The following is a 25,223-nucleotide window of genomic DNA, read 5'->3' on the forward strand; positions in this document are numbered from 1 at the left end:
TTGCTTTCCCTGTACCACAGTCCCTGAATAACGTCAGACTAGAAAGCCAGAGATGTGATGTCAAACCTGCCAATCAAGGTGATAAATAAAATATTGCCTGTGTTGAATGTGTGTTTTCAATGAAGGTCGCATCCAGGAAAGAGGTTCTGCTCCTTTTAGTGGTATCGCAGCACTGCCCAGCCCATCTCTGAGTTTTTGCTAACACATTCACCGCTGTGTGCAGCTCAGGCAGTGGTGCCCATTCAGTGTTTGTCATGGTTTTTGAAGCCAAGTAGACACACGTTTGGCTTCAACATCTCTGCAAAATTTGTGACTGGTTTCTCAGAAGCCTTTAATAAACGTAGATCATGCTTAGATTGATGCCTGCAGTCGATTTTCTTTGTCCTTGGTTTGATTAATTTCAAATTGTCTGCTTCATCAAAGTGTGCTCATCAATTCCTGCATTGAATTCAGTTAAATGTTTTTTTTTTTTAATACTGTAATGTATGAGGCCTACTATTTTAATGATTTACAACCACTATCTCCTTTGCATATGGATATTTTTAAGTGTCTGGATAAAAACAAAATGCCCAATAGCTGTGACAAGATTTAACTTGCAGTCCAGACATAACTCAAAGGTGAAACACCAAAGACAAATTCATGAGACCCTCAAAACAGCCAACTACAAACCCATATTAAACACTGTCTTACACTCATTTTCATTCATTAACAGGTTAGTTTTTGTCTATAATATATCACAAAATACTGGAAATTTCACAACACAGCTTCCTAGAGCCCATCGTCTTTTGAGCCAATGTTATAAATCGGAGAAAAGCTCATTTGAAAGGTGTGAAGAAGCAAATGTCTGACATCGTTTCACTTTTAATTTCCATACATTTTTCTAAAGATGACTGATATTTTGTTTCAGCTCGTGAAAAACTTTTACATTTTAGTAAATTATCTTAAAATGCATGAAAAAGCAAAGGGATATTTTTATATAGCCTACAGTTCTTTACATGCAGTGAATCTGAGGAAAGTGCTCCACCTTTAGTTTTATTTCTAAGGTCTCAGACACACTCCAAGTGAAATGATGGCAGCTCAGTACAGAAGAACGTGTTTATCTCAATAAAGTTCAAGTATGTTTCAGTCGCTGAGGTCCTCTGCACCTGGGCCAAATGTTATCTGGGCCAGTTTGTTGTAACCTTCCGAGTGCCTGGAGCTCAGGTAGGTGCCGAAGAAAGCCTGGAGCAGCACTACCGCCCTCATTTTCCTCCAGATCGGTCTGGAAAGGTCCACCGAGTACCGGATCAGATTGCCTTTTTCTGGCATCGGTGCTGTGTTGTACCTGGATGCAAGGCCAATATTGACAGGTAAGGCCAGGAGTGCGGGGTACACAGCCCCGCCGATCACACCGACAAGCGCACCCCGCATCATGGCACACGTGGGACAGTTGAGGTCGCCGGAGAGCAGGGGAGCGGACACCGCCGCGCTGTACAGAGCAGCTGTGGTCAGGAAAGGCAGCACAGCCATGGGCAGGCTGGAGGCGATGGGCGCCTGTCTGATGTTCAGAGCTCTGCGGTACAAGCTGTTGGATATCAGTCCTGCCAAGCCGGCGTTCCCTCCCAGATACAAGGGTCCGTAGGTGAAGAGTTTCCGATCAATGTCAGGCAGCTTTTCGAAATTCTTCAGCAGCATTTCAGCAATCACTTCTCTCGTGAGCGCATTTCCAGAGACCCTGTCCGTCTGGGTGTTTTCTGACATCTTAGAAGTGAAGTTAAACTCAATATATTCCACTGTTTTGTAGCCTGTGGTCCAAATTTACTCGATTACCACATTTAGTTAAGATAGTCCTTTAAACGAAGACAGGACGCAGACATGTCTTACCCACAATTCAAAGTATATGGTTTTATTGCCCTGAGTGAGGGCTTTCAGGTACAACTCTGAGGCCACTAACATAACGCCCTAATCTGACATTATAATGAGCTGTTTCATATCATTGACTCAAATGTTTTCTCAGCGCAACGTCAGGTCAGAAACATTTCTGATTATTGTTTGCATTCATTTTTACGGCATGGGTAGACAGTCTCAATATTAGTTTAACTAAAATAGTAAACAAATAATATATTCAAAGCGCAGGCTACTAAACAGCAAATATAAAACAGAGGGTCCAGTGAAAACCTGCAGGAACATAATGAAGATGTTAATGGGACTCAAAACCAGAATTAATCAAAAGATAATCCGAACATGGCAATATAAAATATCTACAGATAGCTTTGTAGCTATTTTAGTTTTTAGTTTTATATGTCACAATAAATAAATAAATAAATTAATGAATGAATGTAGTTGGAAATGAATTGATCTTTAAATATTCCTGGGGCTCCATCCCCACCAGGACCGTCGAACATCCATGCCCTCAAAAAGATAAGTGTATAGAAAAGATGGGTGGGTTTTACTGACAGCTTCAACTGTAAATTATTTTAACATGGTCAGACTTAAATGAATATTAGTGCATGGTATCCTTGGCCGCTGACTGTACCTGTAAGACGAAACTCAGGACAATAAAACCCTAATATTTACATATGTGGGCGTGGTCAGTTGTCGTTGTTACGTCAGGGAATTCGTTTTAGAATGTTCTGTCGGATTCCAGGGAAGCTCGCCATCTTTGAAGACGCATTCTTCGGTTTCTTTGTTCGTGTTTTTTCCAAACAGCCATCAAATCTGTGGTTTCAGAGCTCATAATTGTTAAAGGAAGGTCAGAGCATTACTTGAACTTCACCCACCGTTATTTTGTGTAATTTACAGTTTAAAACAGTCTTCTTAATGTTAGCTAATGTTAGCAAGTTAGCTTTTCCGATTTTCGACGTCTCGCCCACACGTCAAATGCCAGTCCGGCGAATTAGCTGTGGCTGGTTATGAGAATATAATTTTCCGGATTTTGAAAGTAGGGAAATTGGGTTGATTTTTTTTTTTTTTTTTTTTTAACGGGGGGATTCACCACCTACAACATCGACATTTACACTGGCATGTCTGTTATTTAACCTAGCATAAGTTACGGAAACGTCAATGTCGTTTGGGTGGCTTAATGGTTAACGTAATGTCCTCGACGCTACATGGGCCTCGACGAATTCAAGGATTTCTTGTTTTATCTGTTCACTTCTAGCGATTTGATTCAATACAATCGGGCACAGATAATCGCGTTATAAAGTGTAACTCGAAATCAACGTAAATACGTTAGTGGATTTGGACGATGTCTGGTCGTTAAAGGCCCAACGTTAACGTGACGTGACGTTAACGTTGGGCCTTTGCGAAAACGTCGAACAATGTTAGTTACGTAAGCACAAAAATACAACTTTAAGCTTGTTAGCGTTTTTTCCTTGTCCAAAATTCCTTGTGTCTAGTGGACAAGTATGAGAATTTATTTGCTGATAGATTGACGGATAGATTGATCGACTATCATATCTGTCATTTTTCGGCGCTGTTAGGCCAAGCAGTTCTAGTGAATCCGCTCTGGGAGCTACCCACCGAGTAACAGACCCGAGAACTTCAGACCTTAAGGGCCTCTTCTCTTCGCATTCACCCCAGCAGTACGTTGCGGTGCCGTAAGCTGGCGGGTGGCTGGTATAGTTAACGTTACGTCACTTCTGCACGACATTCAATAGCAAAAATGTTTACATTTCGCTTTAATCCGTCAAGATTTCTCAGTAGTTTGTCCGTCGCGTAGTCAGCCCGCACTTCGGCGTCTGTCCGTTGGCATTTTTCCCCCCATGCGGAAAGAGGTTGTTTAACGGGAGGTTTGTTAAGATAGGGCCCAGAAACAACTTTTGCTGCTACTGTTTTCCAGGGACTGCAAATGCAACATTGGCAATGTGTTTATGTTGCTGATCATGTTCTTGAGTGATTCGTTTTATAATTTTTTTTTTGTTGTTTTAAAGTTGAATATATCCATAATGTTTTCTCAGAGTCCAAGGTAACATTTTCAGATAGTGTGGATTGACTGTACAAAACTCCACAATGCAGATATTTCAAGTATTAAATCCTAATGTGTTCAAAAGTGTGATTTTTTTTTTTTTTTTTCATAAGAAATCGTCAAAGCGTCTCGTAGGGTGAAGTGGAATTTCAGGTAATGTTATTTTAACTTGTCTCTCCATGTTTTAGAGATGCGCCACTCAAAGCGAATGCGCTCCCCAGGCGTCTGGCTTGATGAGTATAGCTGGGAAGAGAGAATGGAGTGTCGTAAGCGAAAGAAACGAGATTCGCACAGCAGCGAAAGAGAAAATAAGTCCAGGAGAACCCACCGTCACCAAAAGACGTATGAGGGGTAAATGCTTATCTGGTTTTGTGTATTTTTGCCTGATCACAGTTAAAAACCTTTTTTAGATATTTAAGTTTTTAAGGTACACATTCAATCTGAGTTCATCAATTGGATGCAATTATTGAGATCAATTTAAATATTAAAAATGGTGGTGCCATATGTTAACTGCAAATACCAATTTCTGATCTTCACAACACTTCAGTACATTTTAAACAGTATTTTGAAACATTGGCTTTACACAGCCTGCTGGGCAAAATGCTGGACTGTGGCTAAAGCAGAAACAGAATATGCTAAAGTTATTTGCAATGTTTAGCAATTCTAGCTGTTTGTGGGAATATGATGGCCTATAGGCTTACATATTTCCACATCTGCTCTAATTTTATTTCTGTAGAGAGGCAGGCTTTTTCTTGGAAGACAACTGACACCATCAGGGTGCTAGGGCCTCACTACTTTCTTGGCCTGTTTTTAGATGCTTGCGTGTTAATGTGCCCTGGCTACGTTTGAAGTGATTGGAATTGGTCTGAGTGAACACAGCCTTTGAGAGCAAACATTAGTAACTTTCTGAGCAATATTCTTGGAGGCTAATAGTTAATTTTAAATGTAAGAATATACATATTTCCCTTGAAATTTTAGATCTCTACATTTCATGTTGGCACAAATAGCACCATGCTGTTAACTGAGTTAATCTTTTATAAAAGTACTATTTGCACAGCTACAATCTGTTAATAAAATGGTTTTGGCCACCTTTCATTGAACAGATGTTTGTATGTAAATCAGTATGTTGCTAATTCCATATGTTATATAAAAGGGTCACAGGATAGTGTGTCAAGCAGGAGGCGGACCATTAGCACTGTCATATCCAGTCTTCAATTTAAAGCTTGACCAGTGCAGTAGAGGAACTGAACTCTCATCTGATGTACATGTTCTCATGCTTGTTTTTGACTTGTGTGTCCTGTTTTGTTTGACTTGCAGACATTATTTGGAGACTCGTAGTTTGAACCAGACTCTGGACTACCGGGAAGGGAACAGTTTAGACATGGCCTATGAAGAGGACAGTCTTGAAGGCGCCTGCAAGGATAGAGACCGTGACTGGCACCATTACAGCAAGTCGTCAGGGCGCAGTGGTCGAAGCAGCCGCCGGCACCGAGACAGAAGGCAAAGACGAAGCCACTCTCGTCACAGGTCCCCCTCGGTAGGAAAGCATCCTTCTCCCCTCCACCCCCTCCCCATCTACACCACCAAATCGAAAGGGTCTTTATCACTGGTGTTTAACACCCATCTCTTTATTGCTGTGTGTGTGACATCATCACCATTAGGTATAATTTCCAATTGTGACAAGTAGGAGACTTGGGGGCTCAGGAACTAAGGGCTTTTGAGTGTATAGATGTGCAAGACAAAGTGGATCCAGTATTTGGGATGAAATCTTAGTGGGCATTTATGGGACGTGATAGTAAGGAGTTACAAAGAACTACATGTAGAAAGACTGTCATCAATCAAGTTCTAGTTTTGTCTGTACTACTCTGAGAAAGTCTCTCATCTGAAAATCTTGTTGCCATGTTTTTCTTCTGTAACACACACTATGTGGTGGCTGGCGCCCAATTTCTCTGACGGGGCTGAATTTGAATTTGCTGCTCCGTCCTTCCGTCCATTCGCCTGGCGGTGTTACTGAACGGGCCGAATCTATCCACCCCTACACCTCCCCCCCTTGGCCTGGTTGAATGAATGACGGTGTCGCATTGTGGTGGCCTGGTGCTGGCTGACTGATGGGTTATTGATGTGATGGCGGATTGCGGCGGTTCCGGTGCAGAGGAGGAGCCATCACCGCAGGAGCAGGAAAAGATCCAGGAGTGTTGAGGATGATGACGAGGGTCACCTCATCTATCACAGTGGAGACATGCTGAGAGCGAGATGTATAGAATATATACCTTTTTTTTTTCTACTGTTCACACTTTCTCTCTCTCTTTTCTGGTGTTTATTTCCAAACATTAATTAGAGGCTGAAGAATTTGGGCCAGTAGACTTAAATTTTGTGCTTTGTCAGTGTAACATATTAAGCATTGAGTTGTATGCCAGTGTTCAGAAGCTTTTTATAATAGTGTAGCTAAACAGAGCCCTGTAACATGAGGCAGTGAACCAGCCAAACGGCAGTGTTTCACTTTATCAGTGCTGTGTGTCTAACTTCAACTCTTTATTTTCTGTAGATGAGATTGTGTGTACTCTAGGAGAGGGTGCCTTTGGGAAGGTTGTTGAATGCATTGATCACTCTAAGTAAGTATGACTTGGGAAATATTCCTTATTGATCACTGTTTTCTGTTATCTTCATCCTTCAATTGATAGTAAAAATATGTATATTTTGTTTCCAGCAATGGAGCTCGAGTAGCTCTGAAGATCATAAAAAACATAGTCCGCTACCGCGAGGCAGCTCTATCTGAGGTAGAGGTGCTTAAACAGCTGAAGTCCCTCGACTCTGACAGAAGATAGTAAGTCAGTCCATAGTAACTTAATACAAGCAAGACCACCTCGTGGTTCTTATATGAAAATAGGTTTGCAATGCAAGAAAAGTGTCACATTTACTATACCCTTACTCTCACCTCTGCCCCTTTAGTGCTTGTGTGCACATGCTGGACTGGTTTGACTATCATGGCCACATTTGTATTGCCTTTGAACTGCTTGGCCTCAGCACCTATGATTTCCTCAAGGAGAACAACTTCCAGCCGTTCCCCATCGAACAAATCAGGCACATGGCATACCAGATCATCCGTGCGGTGCGATGTAAGTATTACTACATATACATGCACAGAAAATAGTATGCTTCCAAAAAAAGAGTTTAGGTTTAAACTGTTTTTTTTGTTTTTTTTTCTTTCCCGCTTTTCCCCCAGTTCTGCATAAGAACAAGCTGACTCACACAGATCTGAAGCCTGAGAATATTCTATTCATTGATTCAGATTATGATTTGAAATACAACCCTGAAATGGTAAGTGCCTTAAATATTTACCTAGCAAAATCACACCTGCTGAACTATTGACAACTACTGTTGCCAGCAGCTGTATGTGTAGCCTGACTGTGTTTTTATCCTCAGAAACGGGATGAGCGAACATTGAAGAATCCAGATGTAAAAATTGTGGACTTCGGAAACGCCACATATGAACACGAGCATCATACCTCTGTGGTGTCGACACGTCACTATCGCGCTCCCGAAGTCATTTTAGGTAAGTGGTGTCTTGAAGCACTGCAAAAAAACCTTAGATGGATCTTTCTGTGCTGACTTATTTCAATTATATCTTTCAGATCTGGGCTGGGACCATTCCTGTGATGTCTGGAGTGTAGGCTGTATACTGATTGAGTACTACCTTGGATCTACCCTCTTCCAGGTAAGTGACAGTAGAAGGTATAATTAAACAACACTCTTGAAAAATACTGTAGCATTTATTAAGATGGCTTATCTCTTATTCAGACGCATGACAGTAAAGAGCACCTTGCTATGATGGAGAGAGTTCTGGGCCCAATCCCAACAGACCTCCTGCAGAAAACCAGGTAAGGGGTCACTGACAGATCTGTTTCAGTTCCCACTGTAAACAGTATTTATGGAAGAATTGGATATAATTCAGCAGTTTATTATGACTCCCCCTAATGTAAGCACCAGAGGGAGTTAATCGAGTGGTCATATTATTTTTAATAATTATCGTGTGTTGTGTAGGAAACAGCGGTATATTCACCGATGCAGGCTGGACTGGGATGTCCACAGCTCAGCTGGAAGATACGTCAGGAAACACTGCAAACCCCTCAAGGTAAAAGGAGTTCCTCTGTATGCAAAACAAAATGTTATTTTTATCAAACTTGTACACTTTCCAACAGCTTTATCACATTAGCTAGCACAGCACTCCAGGAGTCAGTCCAGATTGGCTCAGATTTAAAACACTGTACATAGTCTGCAATACAAAAGCTGGGACAGTTCTCTTCATTTGCTGTACAAGGTCCCCGAGTCCATGTACAAGACGGCTTTGAAGTTGATGGATGCCACTTGCTGTGTCCCACAACCATTCTTTACATCAAACTGGGCTCAACACATTGTGTGTGTGTCTGTATTTAAAGAGGGGATTTAATCCTGACAAATACGTCATGAGACTGACGGACAATTGTTCTTTTTCCACCAGCATTACATGGTGTCTAAGAGTGAAGATCACCTGCAGTTGTTTGACCTGATTGAGAAGATGATGGAGTATGACCCAGCTAAGCGCATCTCTCTGGACCAAGCCCTTCACCACCCATTTTTCTCATGCTACTATAAGAGCAGCAGCAGCAAAAGCAACAAAAGCAGCAGCAGTAGAAGCAGAAGCAGCAGCAACAGCAGCAGTAGAAAAGACTGAATTTCTGACCTGTGACCTTGGTCAGGGCCTGGCTGTCTTAAGACAGCTTTTGTCCTGGTGCTCTGAGCCAGCGTCGTCTACATCTACCTCTCCAGGAGAGGTGTACCTTAGCTGACTGTATCAGTCCACTGCCCCGCTTTGCTGTGTCCTGTCTCTGACCAACTGTGTTTCTTAATCTCATGCATCTACAAGTCATGTTTTCATTGGAAATGTTTTGTTATTAAACTCCCCAGGTGATTTCTATTTATTTGCCATTGTAATTTAAATAGTAGCTTCTGGTAAAGTTAAAGCTTTCTTTTTTTTTTTTAAAGTCATAATTTATCCAGTTCTGTCCATATTCTGTGCGCATTGTCAGGGCGGTGATGGGTTATGTAACATATTGAGAAATTACACTGCATCAGTCACACCAATAATAATTAGATGTAAAAAGCTATTGAGGGCAGGAAATAAATCATTGTACATAGAATTTAAGATGAAGACGTTTTTGAGTGACTGGTTATGTAACTTTTGCAGCATTGTGTAAATTTTCTCAATAAACGTGAACAGATGATCGGTACCTCGTGTTGACACCAGTTGTGTTCAGTAACAGTGATCGAGATGTATAGTGTTAAATTTTGGTGCAGCAGCTGCGTCAAACCGCAGGGTGGCAGCAAAGAGCTTTTTGTTACTGCTCCAAAAAGTGCGCACTGAATTAACAAGGTGCTTTGGACTTAGAGCCAAAAAATATACAGTTTTAGGTTTGTAGCCCGAAGTCGGGCTTTATTAAAGTGAAGGAAAACAAGAATATATGTATATAAATTGTGCGTCTTTTACTCAAAACATGCTGCGGTACAGCTTAAAAAATAAAAAGAAAAAACTGGTTGCAAGTTTTAAAGTGACCCAAGTTATTCTATGCTTTATCAAAGCTCGAGGTCTTGTAACTTTCACTACATTGCGCTCGGAAAAATTGTGATAAAAATAAAGAGTGTGATCTGCAGACTTTACCGTCATGGCCTGAGGTTCAGTGATCAGTAGTCGTCCTCGCTCAGCTGTCAATCTGCAGCCACCCACGTGGTCCGCAGGGCGGGCGCACCTCAGCCAGTTGAAAGTGCAACTTTTAGGGAGGCAAACAATCGGACTCATCGTAGTTGGCTCCGCTCGCACATTGATGTAGGATATTCTCGGCCAGCGAACAACAACCAGTCAGGAGGCGCCTCTTCCCTGGGTCGGCATCCACATTGCTCTCATCTGTGCCTGGCGTGAAGCCGTTGCTCGATGCCGGTGTTGTGACTTCGCTTAGTTAATCCACAGATCCTGTTTACAACAGTTTGGTGCAGAGATACGTAAACAGACCCGGTTATTCTGGTCATCTCGTCCTGAGAAGAGCTCTGAAGCAGGATTTCAGCATGGATACAGCCAGCAACTCTGTCGGGGAAAGGAAGCCTGGGTGCCACTGTGCCCCCAAGTCTGTGGTCCAGCGGTGGCTGCCGGGTTTCCCCGTCGCTCTGTGCCTCTTGATGTCCCTGAGCTCCATCACCGTGTGTCTCCTGATGAGCTTCAAGACCTTCCAGCTGGAGAACCGACTGCAGATGGAGGTGGACAAAGCTTCCGTGTTCCACCCGCCGCACAGGGCTTTTCTAAACCAGGATGGGACCCTAATTCCAGAGCTGAGATCCTCAATAGGGAAGCTCGTAGAAGAGGTAGGCTGCTCGTCGCCAGTTTGTGGATTTAATTAGAAGTAAATGTTGATAAATACACGTGTTGTGCTTGTCAGCCTCTGAGAGAGCCACTGCTGTGCGGAGTAACATCTAACATCTGCAAACACACAGATCCCCCCTCAGACCTGCACCTTTAGGGATCAAACATACATGCAGCTGGTCAGTTAGTTTGCAGTTAAAGCTCTTTATTGGGTGACATAACCACTGATCATGGAGGCAAAGCTATAATTTAATCACAGTGGAAAGAATTTGAGGAAACTCCTTTTACTCCGTGTGATGGGAGAAAGATTCTGATCTTAATAGTTATTGGCACTCATTGATCTCATTTTCATATCATTCCAATCTATGTTTTTTTTTCTTTCCTACTGGCTAATGATTTTATTCATGTCTGTCCATTGAAAAATGCCAGGATTCATGTGAACTGAGGACTGGGATTCTGATCTTACACTGCAACCTGCTCTTTGTCTTCACAGAAAGTGGTGGTGCTGATGCCGAAAATGAGGACAGCTAGGGATGTCGGCCCAGAGTGCTCCTGTCCTCCAGGTATCTTTGTGGCATTAGTACGATTTCTGCTACTCACCCAAACACATAAACAAAACAAGGACACTAGAAGTCAGCGTCCTATCTCAGCTAAAACACGGTCTAAACTTGACCGGCTGCTGGTGAAACCTGATTGTCTGCCTGCCTCTGAAGCTGTTGGCAACCCCACTGAGAGAATGTGTGTGTGTGTTTTTCTGTGTGGGGGGATTATGGATCCTGAGCCTGTGCAGGGCCCATACTGTGACAGCAGGGCTCAACACTAGATCAGTGGGCTTGGGATGACCAGCCTACAGCTCTGTCTCAGTGGGGTGTGTGTGTGTGGGGGGGGGTACTGTAGATGGTACTGTAGATGGAGCAGCCATGTGCCGAGATCTGCCACATTTGGCTTGTGGTGTTCATTACAGGGCTCGTGATCCCTTGTGCCTGTGAATTACAGAAAAGTGGGATTTCATTTATTTTAATCAATGGGTGTGACCCATTGACCGGTGCTGATTTTACCTCACTTATGAAATGGCATGTTGTGTTTTATGAATAGAAGAAACCCTTTCATACTCAGCAATAGGGTGTTTTTGTTTTATTTTTAACTTGCCATTGTTTCTGAAGAAACAATGAGATATTAACATGTGATAAGATAACATTTTCAGCTCTTAGTATTTCATATTTCGTTTTCAAGATGCTTATTTGGAGATGATGTGTGAATTTCCTTCCCTGGCTCTTCTTTCTTTGTTTCGTTGCGTCTTTGTCTCTGGGTGTGAATAGCCCTGCAACACTCAAACAGGTGAAAGCGTTCAAAAGTGGAATTTCTGGCCTGGTTTCAACACATTCTGTTTTCCAGTCTGAAGTCTGCTGTGCAAAGATAGCTCACTGCCTCTGTCTGGCCGTTCAGTGAAGTTGATGTCAGTATTGTTTGAGCTGGATTCAGCACATCTGAGGCCGCTGCTACTGTTAATGCAAGTTGTAGGTCTTTGCTACAGTTTGACCATCGGCATTCAATTAATTTTTATTAAGTATGACTGACTGACACTGAAATTTATACCTAGTAAAAGTTGCCTGATTAGTACGAGCCTGCGCTGCCCTGCTTGTAAATTTTAATGTAATTACTCCATTAAATCATATTATCGTATCAGATGTTGCATCCAATTTCCCTGTCAATTTGGCTGAACCGCTGTGCACTAAAGTGGTTTTGGCACTGGATTAACAATCCCTCCACAACTAGTCCTATGTGATTTAAAGTTCTCTCTTCTCAGTTTCTGTCCTTTTTTAAATTTGGGGGTTTTCATAAAACAAAAGACTATTTTTGTTTAATTCTGCCACCAAATGCCTGTGGACATGTATTTTGACAATTAGATTGCTCAATAAGGATAGGTTAACATTTCTGCACATGATGTGTTTATTTCTAAAGGGTCTCAGCTGATAAACTTTGGATTTGGAGAGGGTTTTTTTTTCTTGGTGCTTTGTGTTGGAGAAGGTATATTAGCTGGGTATGGTGATATATTCCCAAAATAAGTGATTTACTTCATGTGAAATGTTTTTTTCTGCATTTCTCTGAGCTTTGCTTCTGTGCCTGCATGTGTGTATCTCATTTGCATCCTTGTTAGGGTGCACCACAGTCTGCAACTCCGTGTCATGGTCCCATGTGGCTGCGTGTTTGGTTTACATGTGTGCGTGTCTGAGTTTCTGCCCCTGAGCCTTTGAGGGGCCGACAGAGGCACCTCTCTCAATGTCGACACTGTAAGCAGAGACCCTCTTCTCCCTTTAGCTCCAACTCTCGCCACCTGAAACCTGAACCTCTCACCACCAGTCATATGCCAAGGTATTCCTGCCTGTATGTGTGTGAGAGACACACTACCACATAGAAAGAGTGGCATTTCTGCCATTCAGGCAATGTTCTCCACATCAGGGTGCTCACCTTTCAGCATGCATGGGGACAGGGGCCCAACAGGGGGCAGCACTTCCGCAGCAGCACTGAAGTGATAATGTTGTATTTGTCATTGACACTGCTGGCTGAAGGACAAGCTTCTGATTTAAAAAAAAAATAAAATAAATAAAACCACTTTCGTCACTGTTCAAGTAGCAGAGACACTGTCTAAAAATAGTATTTCACGCCTGGCTCTGTCAGGGGGAAAATCTATCTCTTGTGCTTGTAATGAAAGGAAAATTGGACATGTTTATGCTTATAGATATAGACATAGACACGGTATGACCAGCAGTTAACGCTCTAGGCCAGGGGTGGGCAATCCACGTTCCTCGAGTGCCGCTGCCCTGCTTGTTTTCCAACTATCCCTGCCCTACCCACTGCTGATCACATGGATCAGGTGTGTTCAGTCAGTCAGAAGCTGGAGGGGCAGGGATAGTTAGAAAACAAGTAGGTCCGGAGTTGGTTACCCCTGCTCTGGGCAAACTCTGTCACAGACTCCAACTCTGCTTACAAGCTTCAGGTGTTAGCAATTAACACCCGCCTGTTCCCTCCACAGAAACACACAACGTACGCTCAGATTCATTACTGATACTTGAACACAACATCTTTATGGTGCATTGCCTAATTAGAACCATGTGGCTGCTGTATGTGTCCTGTGTAGGGGGAGTGTGTTGTCCTCTCTGCAATTTGCATTTAATGGCTGTTTAACAGTTCTGATCCTGGGTAGTGGGGCACATAGTCTGCCCACAGTTGGGCACAAACCCAAAACTAAATGTCAAGAAGAGACGCCTATTAGTATTACGCAATCACCATTCTGCAGCAAGAGAAGGTCCTAAAGCAGTGCAATAACAAGGCATGTTTTATTTATTTTTTTCTTCTGACTAATGATCTTAGAAAATATTAACATGGCAGATCTACATTAGAGAGTTGGACAAAAAAGTAGTTATTTTTTTTCAGGTCAGTTTTTCTAATATTTTGCATCAAGCCCTTGTTGACATCATGTATTTTGGTTCAACACAGATGCATTGACTCTCATTCAATCAGTATAGGCCATCTAAGTTTTTTTGTGTTAGTGCATGTGAGGCCAAGAGGCCAGACCCCTGGCTGTGCAGTCAGATCAGTTTCCATCAGATAAGAGCTCTTTAACATACTGAATGGGAACAGAGGCCACCCATAGATGTGTGTTTCTGCATATTTATATAATTCGGGGGGCATGCTCACAGCAGGGGTTCCTTGGCCCAATTAACGTCTACACATACCGACTAAAATGTATTTGTTACGTCGTTTTCTGTTATAATTCTGTGCCTGCTTTCTGCAGTTATTTATATTTATTGCTTTTCTAAATTCCTACATATGTAGTGGGTTAATATTATACTCCCAGTCAGCTGTAGTGTAATGGTTACTGTGCTGAAAAATGCAGTGTAACATCTTATGTGAGGCCCACGAGGCATTTGCTGGTGGGCCTCCCTTCCCTGCCCTGTTTCCTGCTTTCCCGCCTGGAGGAGGCAATGGCGAAGTCTGACTTTGAGGAAACGGAGACCCACAATGCCTTCAACACCCCCTAGGGCTGCATTTTGTTTTTAAAGCCATCATAAATCAGACAGGACGCTTGCAGCTACCTGTGCAATCTATTGCCACAGGAAGAATACATAGGCCATAAAAGATCCATTAATGACCATTTTAAAACAATAAATGCAGGAAATTTGTTTTCATACATCATGGATTAGTTCTGCTATAGCTTTGGGCTCTATGAAACTAAAAGGCTAGACTGCAACACAAAGCTAGCTCTGTGTGTGTATGTGTTTGCTGCATTGTATTCGATGTGTTTCTGTTTGTGTGAGTGCCTGCACCATCGTGGTTCGTGCATATGTGTTTGTTTTGATGTCTGCAGGCATGTGTGGTTTAGTTTGTTGCGACTGACTGCATTGCTTTAAATTCATAGTGTATGAAGTCCATTATTAAGATCTGGGTCTCCTGTGGCAGAAAATCCAGGTAGTTGATTATATTATGCTGTAGGGGGAATGAAATGTTAAAATATACAGTTTTTAAAATGCAAAATACTTGTAATTCTGCTACTACACAGAGCCCACAGTCGGTTTGGTGTTTTTTTCTGAAGTGTAAATTTTCTTCTGTCCCAGATGAAGATGTACTTCAGGAAAAAAAAATTCCTCCTGCATCCAATTCATCCACTTTTTTATTGTGAAGAACGATTTAACTTGACATGTTTACACATCTTTGTCTTGATTTAGCTTTAAGGGTGGAAAGAGGCTATACCACTGTATAACAGACTACAGATACTGTCATGATAGGGACAGTTTGAGTGAATCTTCTTGATATCTTGTTCTTATTTGGAAGATTATCTTGGAAAGCTCGACTGTGCTCAGTTTATTTGCAGAAGGAGAAGGGAATGCTGTGTCTTGGATAGTCGGAGATATTTACTTTGGAAATGGTCGTGTCTGTGTTGTTGAAGTCAAATGCTGTGTTAGTTGGTTCGAGGTTTGGGTTCAAAAGGTGCCTCCAGATGGATGACTACATTCTCCACGATTGAGATGCACCATTTATTTATAATTCCATGTCCAATTTTAAAAAAAAAATCTTTTATGTTTTTAGTAATTTATAATCCTAATGTGGAAATCTTCACCTGCTAAACACTTAATGTTATAATGAGGCTAATGTGGAAAGTAAAAATAGCTGGTGTAGCAGCTCCAGGTGTGTATACATCTGTATGTGCGCAGCTCTTCTTGATCACTTGCGCACGCGCGCGCGCACACACACACACACACACACACACACACACACACACACACACACACACACACACACACACACACACACAGTATGCAGCCTCACCCACCCACTCACAGACCACATCCAGACCCCGCACCCCTCCATCTCTCATCAGCTTTCTTATTAAAGTTAGCTTTTTGAAACCGCACTGTTTAACAACGGGGCTGACATTCTACCTTTTAAAAAATAAATAGCTGGACTCAGGGGGCCATTCGGTGGTCCATGAAGACCCACGAGGAACGTACAGAGGAGCAAAGACCTGGGTGTCAGTCACTGAAGCCTGGGATGTGCAGAGCAGAAACAAAGTCATGATAATGGCAGTTAGAACACAGACTCATGGAAAGCATTGCATTGACATAATATCATATTAGCTGTCAGAGCTGATTTAGGTCAGGACAAAACTGGAAATGATGTAAAGCAGATGAAGGAGGAAACAGGGATTATAACTTATTTAAAAGATTTTGCATCCATGTGCTCATATTTAAGCAGCAGATTGAAAGTCATCCCCTCTTGGCGAGCAGTGGAAATAGTTGTTTTCGAAAAGAGCCCACTATTGAGCCACAGCTATTAAAGACCTGTTCATATTTACTTCATTCTTTTTGCCCAGAGATGTCAGAGAATGAAGGCTGATATTTCTCATGCCCTTGGACAGAAATAGCAGAATGTGTTGTGTAGCAGTGTAATTATAATTTAGTACCTATGCCAGCATATTCTCAACAATGTTAGATTTAATTGTTAATGTGTTTACCAGCTCAAATATAGAACATTTCACTCAATTGGTTCCAAATTGAGATATCGATCATTTGAAAACCAGATGGCATCAAAGCAAAACCTGATATAGAAGAACATCTGATTTGCTGCTTTTCATACAATAATGCTTTGTCTGATTCACATGTTTTCAAAACAGCAATTGTTTCCAGCAGACCAGTGTGCATCAGAGGTATCAAGTGGTGTGTTAAACCACAGCGACGTAATTCGTCTTCAGTCTTGGATTGATTTAAGAGCATCACTGCAGAATCGTTTATGGCCTTTGTGGAGCCACACAATCCGTTGACTGAGCACATGTCCTTTGAAAGGTTACATGACTTTTTTTTCTCTCTAGTAATTATTTTTATATGCACATAGCAAATCAAGCAAATTAGTAACAAAATAGGTAAGCAGCAGAAAAAAAGACCATATTTAATGTATATTTAAGTTTGACTGTTGTTAGCTGTGTCTTTTGGTGTACTAAATTAGGATAATGAGTAAAGTTCAAGTTTAAAGGGAACACATCTGAAACTATTTTCAAACACCACAGGTATTTTTGAGTCTGTTTGATTTTCCTTGTCCTTTTTTCTTCCTAAAAACAACTATGATAAAACCTTTTTTTTTCTTCTTCTTCTTCTTCTTATTTCAAACAACATCCAAAAATAAGCTCTAAAATAAATATGACAGGACTATAACAGATTTCCTTAATGACCAATCTCAAATAAACAGTCAGTAGCAAAATATTTTGACAGGGATGTCACATTTTGAACCACAGGTAGCATGGTCTGGTTTAGAGCAAGTGGGAGCTCACGGGCAGTGCTGAGTAGACACAGTGCCAAATGTGGAAACTATTATAATGTTGTTTTTTTTTTTTTTTTTAAATTATCACAAGTGGCAGGTGACAAGGTGAATAGCCCTTTAATGGGGTAGCAGAAAAAACTCTTTAACACCACCATGTGGCCTCTAGTTGGCTGACAGCAGTGTGAGGTCAAGTGATCACTCCCTGCAAAACAGTATGTGCCTGGACTTGCTTAATGAATTATCTGAATTTACAGGGTAGGAAGAATCTGGCGCTGAAAAAGCCTGATCGTGCTCTATTTCAAATCGTGTTTAGAGAGGAAAAATAATACTGTCACTTAAACGCTCCGCCAAACCTGCAAAGTTTATTTAAAAAAAAAGAAATGGCTTTATTTCAGTCCTGTCATCCTTTAAGCTGCCCAGCAGGGATAAAGATCTACAGAAATAGGTTTTCTGTACAGTATCAGTCATTTTCTTGGCATTTATGGTCCAGTTAATCCATTAGGAATGAGGCTGAATGCAGCTGCAGGACGCGGCTCACACGAGCACACCTGGATTTATTGGACAGGTAGAATCTCTGGATGTGAACCCAGACATGCAGGGAGACAGAGTTGGAGCAGAGGTTGTTGTCCATCCATGCATCCCTCCGAGAGATGGAGTGGAATGAACAAACAATGTAGCGCTAGGGAGGATATTGGAGGTGTGATCCAGATGGTCTAAACTGTCAAACATGCTCCTACCTAGTGTAAACGCCCCTCGACAGGCTCGTCACTCGCCCAGCACCTCTTTAATGAGAGCTGGGCTCATAAAACTGGGCCTGGAGCCTTTGAACAAGCCAAACAGCATCAGTGCTCCATGTTATTCTGTCATAACGGGGACTTAAGGACATGTTGGTAGAAAGTAGAACAGCTCTCAACAACTTAACACCACCACTTGGGGAGGGGTGTGTATTTAGGTGTCTCAGTTTCTCTGTTTAACCTTTCCAAAAGGCATCTTTCTCTTCTTGTCCCTTGTTTTTTTTTTTTTTCTCCTCCTTGTGTCTTAACTTCATACCCCAGTGACACAGCTCTCTTTTTCTCATCCTTGTCTCTGTTTATGATTGGAGAAGTGAATGTTTAATGCAGGCTCTGGGATCTGGATGGCCTGGGGCTGCTGTACCTCCACGGTGGGTCAGTCTGGTCGGGTGTATGTATACAGTAACCCAGAGTTCAGACAGGAATGAGGTGGGGTGATGGAGATGGTTATCACACCTACTGTAAACAGATAATGAGGAGATGCAGAGGGACTTTCACAGGGTAAGCGGCTGCGCCCTCGAGCGTGTCTATCCAACACGCCAATTTCCTGGCTTTACAGCTATCAAGAGATTACTGACAGCTCAATTTTGCTGAGACAGAAAATGTACTAACTAGTAGACCACTAAATATAGAATAAGGAAATGAAAAGAATAACCCAAATGGTATATATTTGTTTTTAATAAAAGTCGTCAGGTTTCTTGGTCAATTTTGAGGGAGTCAAAACAAGACAGAGACACAATCAACTCATTAAGTTTAAAAACCTCAAATGGAAGGAGTTGGGCAGCCAAGATGTACAGTTGTTTTGTTCTCATGTTTTCAGTCGTATGTAACACATCTATGGCTTGATGGTGAACCGCAGTGGCTGCAGTTAGACTATCAGCTTCATGCTGTGTGAAGGAGCCTGCCAAAGCCCTTAATGGGTCATTTCACTCGCTGAGGTTTCTCCGACACTGATTTGACAATTTTGCATGCAGTCGTTTCAAACCGTTGCGGATATCTGAACATAATTATAATAATGTTACACTAAAATTACCCTGTCTAACTGGATCAGCTCATCAGCCAAGCATGAGTAGAGGTCAGATCTGTGTGTGTGTGTGTGTGTGTGTGTGTGTGTGTGTGTGTGTGTGTGTGTGTGTGTGTGTGTGTGTGTGTGTGTGTGTGTGTGTGTGTGTGTGTGTGTGTGTGTGTGTGTGTGTGTGTGTGTGTTAATTCATACATATGGCTTCATGTGTGCCAGCAATTGTGCTGTGACACTGCGGTAATGGGTGCTAAAGAAGTGTTAATGAGTGGACACACACCATCACACGATGCCGTTAAATGGAAACACTTATTTTCTGTGTAGCGGTGTCACTGCCGCTGCTGCTCACTGTCTGAGTGCCTGAGCCAGATGGAGGCACAGATGTGGGGGGTGGGGGGGGGGTGACTCAGTATATTGAAATATACTGCACATGTTGAAACTTTGTATCAGCCTTCCATCTGTTTTTTACATATTGAGCAAACGTTTGTGTGCGTTTGATTTCTTGTTGCCGTGTGTGTTTGTGCGGCCCTGCATGTTGGCTCACCTCGTGTGGATGTGTGTGCATGCTCCCACATTTCTGCATGCCATCCACTGGCCTCTGTACAGACCTCTTATCTGCATATTTGCTGTTCCACTCGAGAATCATAATAAAATGAGTCCTGGGTGCATTTTATGAGCCTGGAGAGTATATCACAGATGTCCAGTCGGCTCAGGTTACACAAGGAATATCTGGGTTGAACATGTGGACAATCTATCAGGTCCACCATCTCTCTTTCCTCTCATTCTCTCGTTTTCTCTCCGACTGCATTCAAACCCCTTTCTCCTCCATTTTTCATTTCCTATACTTGCTTTCTTTGCACATCTGGTCTTTCTGGACAGTCTGAGCACAAATGCAAATTTTTAGGGTTTAGATGGATTAGACCCTGAAGGTGGTGAAGCATCAGATGTGTCTGAATGTCGTATATAATGATTATGTGCAGGCCTGTGTTTGTTTGTGTGTCTGCTACAAGATAAGTGACGCAGTAGTTAAGGACTTGCTGCTTTGACATACATCTAGCAGGAGTGGGCTGCTGTGGTTTTACAAGCAGCAGCAACAATGGATTCTTACACACACGTGCACAAACACACACTTAGACATGCACACAGATGCATACACACAATTTATGGTGCTGTCATTGGTTTACTTGCTGATAATATTTCTTAAATCCATGCACCCGGGAATGTACTTTTGGAACAGATCAGGTCCTTTTTTGGCTTTTGTTTATTTAGATGCAGTGTTTTCTCACATCCATGTGTTTCTGATTGTGTGATCTGGAACAAGGACAAAGACGAGGACGAGTAGACAGCAGCAGGATCGATTGTCAGAGACAAATTTGCACAATGTGATTCTGATAAAGGGAAATGAAAGAATTTAAGATATATGTGAAGTGTGTGTCTATGGAATCTAATATTACATTTTGTTTCATTGTCTTTATGTCACTTTGAATTGCTTTGTCTCAATATGTCAATGTTTTGTTATTGTATTGCAACACTATCTTGGCATACATTGCTGCTTGTTTAGCCTGAAGCCCCATATGATTCCTTTTACATTCTAAACAATGAGTTTGGCTGTTTAAAGCAAGGATTAAACCAAAAAAGTATGTATACACTGCTGTAACTGCCCAAATTGGCCCTTAAATAGAGAACTCGTTTATAACGCACGGCGGGCCAACGAGGAAACCTGACCCAAATCAAGCTGCTCATCATAAAACATGTTGTAGAGAATCACAGCCAAAGCAAAGTACTTCTTTAATTCTAAATAGGAGAGCTGGCTCCAATTAGGATTCACTAACAAAGTTGGCACACAGTCAGGAGAACAATGTGAAATTAGTGAGGATTAAGATTTTTTTTTTCTGACAAAAGCTGGATTTTTGACATGTAAAATAATTTTTCAGGATGCGTTTATTTTCTGGTAGTCCTTTAGAAAAGGACATATAGGTTTGAAAGCTGCTCTGAATGTTTTGCAGGCCACTGAGTGAACCAAGCGGAACCACTGCAAACTAACTGACTGCAGAGATTACTTCTAGTTCTCTAAAGTTGTGATTTTTTTTTTTTTTTTTCCCAGGTTCTAAATTATATTTAGTGTTACATGGCTGCTGCTTAGCACTTTATTAGACATTTGTGATGTAGCTGTGAGCACTGACCTGTCACTGCTGATTGAAGGCTCAGTGCCTTTGCTGTGTTGGTGGAAAACGTCCATACTGAGTCACAGCCAAGTACATTATTTATATGTTGTTTTTATTTTCACTGTTCACTTTCTCTTAAGGTAGAACAGAAAAAAAGACTGACATTTGGGGGTTTTAAGCACTGGAAAACATCTTTTGATGAAATTGGCATAGACTTTTATTACCTATCCTCACTTACCACTGCCTGCATCCTTCCCTGAAGAGCCTAACTGCCATAGTTCAGTAAATTCACAGAAATTTCCCAGTAAAACCTTTATTTTTTTCCAATTGGCTTGGCTTTTTGAAAAAAAAAAAACAAAACATTTTCATCACTACCTGTACATTTAGCAAACAGGAATCCCAATGAGCCTTTTTTTTTAAACAAGCAGATATACAGTATGGAGGAGCCATCTCTTCTGGCACAGGATGTCATAGTGATTTATTTGATGCTTGGATGAAGTCGGGCAGTTGTGACAATTTGTCAGCCTGGTAAACCAATTAATTATATGAGCTGATTGTATTTGGCTTGAACTTTTAAACTCTTTGTCTATGTCTGTGCACTCCTCTATTGTAAAAACAGACAACAGTTAATATAGACTAAGTACTCAGATTCTTATCTTCTCTGTCCAATACCTGTGTGTGGGTTTCTACATTTGCAACTTTATGCATATATGCCTGTGTGCAGACGCATTCACGAACAGGTGAAATAGATGGTATTACTTGTTGGAAGTATACAGTGAACAGAAGGGATGGCTACAGGAGATACAGGGGGTAGGAGGGTAACTGTGTGGACCCCAAGCAAACAGGTCAGATAAGATCAGAGTGGAGGGAGCGCAGCTGGAAGCCTTCCTGACATGACCCCTTTCTCCGCCTCTCTCACATTCCTCCAAACCCCTTTGTTGCCCTTTTCTCCCTGTCCTCTCTGTACCCTCATTTTACCTCCTATCATTTCTTTCTTGTTTCAACTCATGTTTTTATTCTCCAGCCCCATTCATCCTTTTGCTTCATCCATTACTCTGTTTTTCAAACAATATCCTCATGTTTGGAGGTTCCTTCGATTGTTTTTCTCCTTCTGTATGTGGTCTCCCCTCCTGTTCTGACTTTGCTGCGTCTACCTCATCTTCCTCCTTCTCCTCTGACCCCCTCATCAGCAGGACCACAGTAAAGTGGGGGCAGCCTTTAGCATGTTAAGCTATGTCTTTCCTCTCTTTTTCCCTTGCTCTTTGACCACATTCATTAATACTAGCCTCTCTAAACTGACTGATCGCCTTTCATGTTTTCCCCTGGGTCATGTCCTACACATGACAGTAGACCTAACATTTCAACATCCCTCCGCTGGTGCGTGCATGCAGTTAGTGTGAATTTACATTAGTTAGTCTGTGTTTTTAATATTATAGAGACAAAGCAAAAATAGTGCAAAGCAGATGTGCTTGTTATCTTTTGTGACTTAATTTAATTTGATCAGCTAAAGCTGTTATGGGTAATGCAGCTCATCAGAAAAGAGAAGCAAATGATTTTCTTGTTGATGCTCCTCAAAAAACGTTCCAAATTATAATCGAAGTGTGTGAGGAAGATAAAGGGGAGGAAAGTGAGGAAAGGGGGAGAAATATGAAACTCGCACAGTTTGTGATGTCTTGGAATTATTGTCATGTATATTTAGCTCAGTAGAGACTGTGACACAAAGACAGCTGTTGTGGCCAGTTTGCTTCTATTTTGGCCTCGTGTTGCTCCCTCCTGTCACTTTAGACAGATATATCTGTAAATAGTCTGCGCCCCTGAAGGATCACACACTGCAGAACCGAGATAAGATCTGCAGAAAATAATACAACCCAGGGTTTAGGATCTAGTAACCCAAATGACCTGAGCTCGCTCTCCGGTTTAGTTGTAGATATTTGCTGCAGCCACGTCAGCATCCCTGTCATCCAGAGCCCTGAGCTCAGTAATAATCCTCAGCCAATTACCTCTAAACCTCTTGACCTTTTTACAGAGTGGAGCCCTATAATCTCTCTTTCAGTAAGCTTCAAACCCTAAGCAAGTGCTATTTAGTGAGTCCAAAACAGGATGCCTAAAGTGCAACCTTGTTTCCACCTCCTCCTCCTCCTCCTGCACACACACCATCACCCCACCCCAGTCCTTCCTCTTTCCTCTGGGGAAGTGGAGCTCCATCAGCACCCTGGCACTAATCTCAGTCCACTGGAGGGGTTAGAGGAGGGTGAGTGATGGGGTGGGTGGGTACTATAATGAGCAGAAAAAATAAAAGTAGTAATGAGAAAAACACTCTGGCTAAAGATCTGGCATTGAAAATTCCCTTTGCAACCCAAATGGTCTGCAGTTTAAACAATTGATTTTATTCCAGTTACCTGCACTTAGAAGGAAATCTGTTGCATAATCAGCAGCGTATTTGCAACTGCAACTTTCAGCTCCTTTCATTTTTCCTCTTAGCTGTGCTTACCACAAGAAGACATATTTTGTTGTAAACTATAATGAGTAGCATTTTCTTGCAAAAAAAGCTATGTATATATATATATATATAGATATAGATATAGATATAGATACACACACAGTATATATAAAATCCGATGACCTGGCTTTAATGGTCCTGATGATTACTGGCCTGCCAAGTGTCAATCCATCAGGCCAATATTTGACCCCAAGCACTGATACCAGACTCTTCTCAACTGTGGTTGATGTTGAATTTGGAGATGGAGCTGAATTGAGTTAGTTGAACTGTTCTTGGATCAATATAGCATGAAAAAAAAAGAGCTCGAGGAGGACACCTAACCTGGTTATAAAATACAAACAAATATGTTTCATCACAGAGGCCAGTATAAACAGGTATACAGTATGTGTACACAAAGGCAAAGTTTGCTTGCCAACAAATACATTACATTCAGTACAGTACATACCCACATTCATAAGTGCATGTGATAGAAACACACACACACATTTTGGATGCAACAAATCTGAGGATTTTGGCCTTATTCCAGCATGTCCAATGGACACACATGTACATAGACACACACACACAAGCACTGAACATTAACCAACCAAGGACAAGGCATAGAAACATGGAGGAAAAGAGAAAACAGTGACTTCTTTCCTGATCCCATCTTTCCTCTGCTCCCCTGAGGCCCACAGAATGGAACCATTGTTGTCTGTCCTCTTTTTCCCAATTCTAGCCATCGTTTATCCCTCTTTCTTTTCATCCTACACAACTGCGCTCTTCACATAGTTCGGGTACCCTTTTGTGATCCACATTGAATGTTAAAAAAAAAAAACAACCCTTCTTCATATGTGGGAGACCGATGCCATGCTCCACTCTCCCGCTGGTTGTGATTGTACGTGTGGTATTGGGCTCTTTAGTGTTGTGTATTGTAATGTCACATTTGCGCTGTGTGGTGTGGTATTGTGGTAACACCGAGGGGCCGGAGGACAGAGAAGCAAAACAGGGATCTTCTTTAAAGTGAATAACAAGTCTTTAGTGTGAATTAAACTTGGTTTTTCCTTCATGTTTATTTCACGCACTCCGACATGAACAGATACTTGTGCACATTTGAGGTAACTAATGTTCCTGTGTCTGATTTAGATGTTTTCTGCAAGTGCAGTCCATGTGTGCTGACGCTACCTTTGCCTATGGGAGCTCTCTTGACACACTGCTGGCAGCTCCAGGAAAACATCAGTAACATATACTTTAACCAAAAGAACCTGCATCTGGCTGTTGTAATGAAGAACAGTACCTCTTCCACCGAGCAGGCGTCAGAGATGCTTCCAATGTCATTTTGAATGAAAGAAATTGCAGAAATAAAAGAAGTGTAAAGGCAAGAAAAAGCTAGAACTTGTGTGATTTTAGTAATAATGGGACCATCAGTTGCAGTGGATAGCAGCATGGTCCAGACTAGAATATCTCAGCAACTACTGGTTGGATTGGAATAAAATGAAGCCATTCAGGTCCCTTTCAGGATGAATTTTAGGAATTTTCATGATCACTTAGATTTTTTTTTTTTGTAAATCTATTTTTATCTTTTATTTGTGCTTTGTGTTAGCTTGTGTGCTAACACATTGA

The 25,223-nt window shown here is 41.7% G+C and overlaps 3 protein-coding genes across 18 annotated transcripts in view; 2 read left to right on the forward strand and 1 right to left on the reverse strand.

The window, feature by feature from the left end:
• Positions 1-841: 841 nt before the first annotated feature.
• On the reverse strand, positions 842-1,888 carry tmem126a (transmembrane protein 126A). The gene has a single exon (XM_026330454.2). The coding sequence runs from the start codon at positions 1,738-1,740 to the stop codon at positions 1,123-1,125; it is 618 nt and encodes a 205-aa protein (XP_026186239.1). The 5' UTR covers positions 1,741-1,888; the 3' UTR covers positions 842-1,122.
• Positions 1,889-2,585: 697 nt separating this feature from the next.
• On the forward strand, positions 2,586-9,213 carry LOC113144402 (dual specificity protein kinase CLK2-like). 5 transcript variants are annotated; one of them, XM_026330451.2, is made up of 14 exons: positions 2,586-2,731; positions 4,135-4,297; positions 5,264-5,483; positions 6,099-6,201; positions 6,492-6,558; positions 6,654-6,770; positions 6,896-7,062; positions 7,170-7,264; positions 7,370-7,499; positions 7,579-7,661; positions 7,745-7,824; positions 7,988-8,078; positions 8,445-8,605; positions 8,636-9,213. In XM_026330451.2, exons 2-14 carry the CDS (start codon positions 4,137-4,139, stop codon positions 8,655-8,657), a joined length of 1,497 nt encoding a protein of 498 aa, XP_026186236.1. In that variant the 5' UTR covers positions 2,586-2,731; positions 4,135-4,136; the 3' UTR covers positions 8,658-9,213. The 5 variants fall into 5 exon arrangements, with proteins under 5 accessions (XP_026186236.1, XP_026186232.1, XP_026186235.1 ...); XM_026330447.2 differs by having other exon boundaries at positions 8,445-9,213; XM_026330450.2 differs by having other exon boundaries at positions 4,135-4,288; positions 8,445-9,213.
• Positions 9,214-9,707: 494 nt separating this feature from the next.
• The window catches only part of LOC113144400 (collagen alpha-1(XXIII) chain-like), a 104,569-nt gene continuing 89,053 nt past the window's right edge, over positions 9,708-25,223 (forward strand). For 5 of the 12 annotated variants that reach the window (XM_026330442.2, XM_026330436.2, XM_026330443.2 and 2 more), the window contains exons 1-2: positions 9,709-10,336; positions 10,828-10,897. In XM_026330442.2, the coding sequence (XP_026186227.1) occupies positions 10,043-10,336; positions 10,828-10,897 (364 nt within the window). In that variant the 5' untranslated portion in view covers positions 9,709-10,042. Of the gene's footprint in view, positions 10,337-10,827; positions 10,898-25,223 lie in introns of all 12 variants that reach the window. The other 7 variants (XM_026330437.2, XM_026330435.2, XM_026330438.2 and 4 more) reach the window with 3 other exon arrangements.

The sequence above is a fragment of the Mastacembelus armatus genome, chromosome 10 (genome assembly GCF_900324485.2).
Source record: "Mastacembelus armatus chromosome 10, fMasArm1.2, whole genome shotgun sequence".
Lineage (NCBI taxonomy): Eukaryota > Metazoa > Chordata > Actinopteri > Synbranchiformes > Mastacembelidae > Mastacembelus > Mastacembelus armatus.

What these genes read in the sequence shown, in the direction of transcription:
- tmem126a (XM_026330454.2), bottom strand. Translation starts at nt 1,740, where the DNA reads ATGTCAGAAAACACCCAGACGGACAGGGTCTCTGGAAATGCGCTCACG.
- LOC113144402 (XM_026330447.2), top strand. Translation starts at nt 4,137, where the DNA reads ATGCGCCACTCAAAGCGAATGCGCTCCCCAGGCGTCTGGCTTGATGAG. An exon ending in GATCATCCGTGCGGTGCGAT is followed by an intron (nt 7,063 to 7,169) that starts GTAAGTATTACT and finishes CTTTTCCCCCAG; the next exon opens with TTCTGCATAAGAACAAGCTG. An exon ending in TTGGATCTACCCTCTTCCAG is followed by an intron (nt 7,662 to 7,744) that starts GTAAGTGACAGT and finishes TCTCTTATTCAG; the next exon opens with ACGCATGACAGTAAAGAGCA.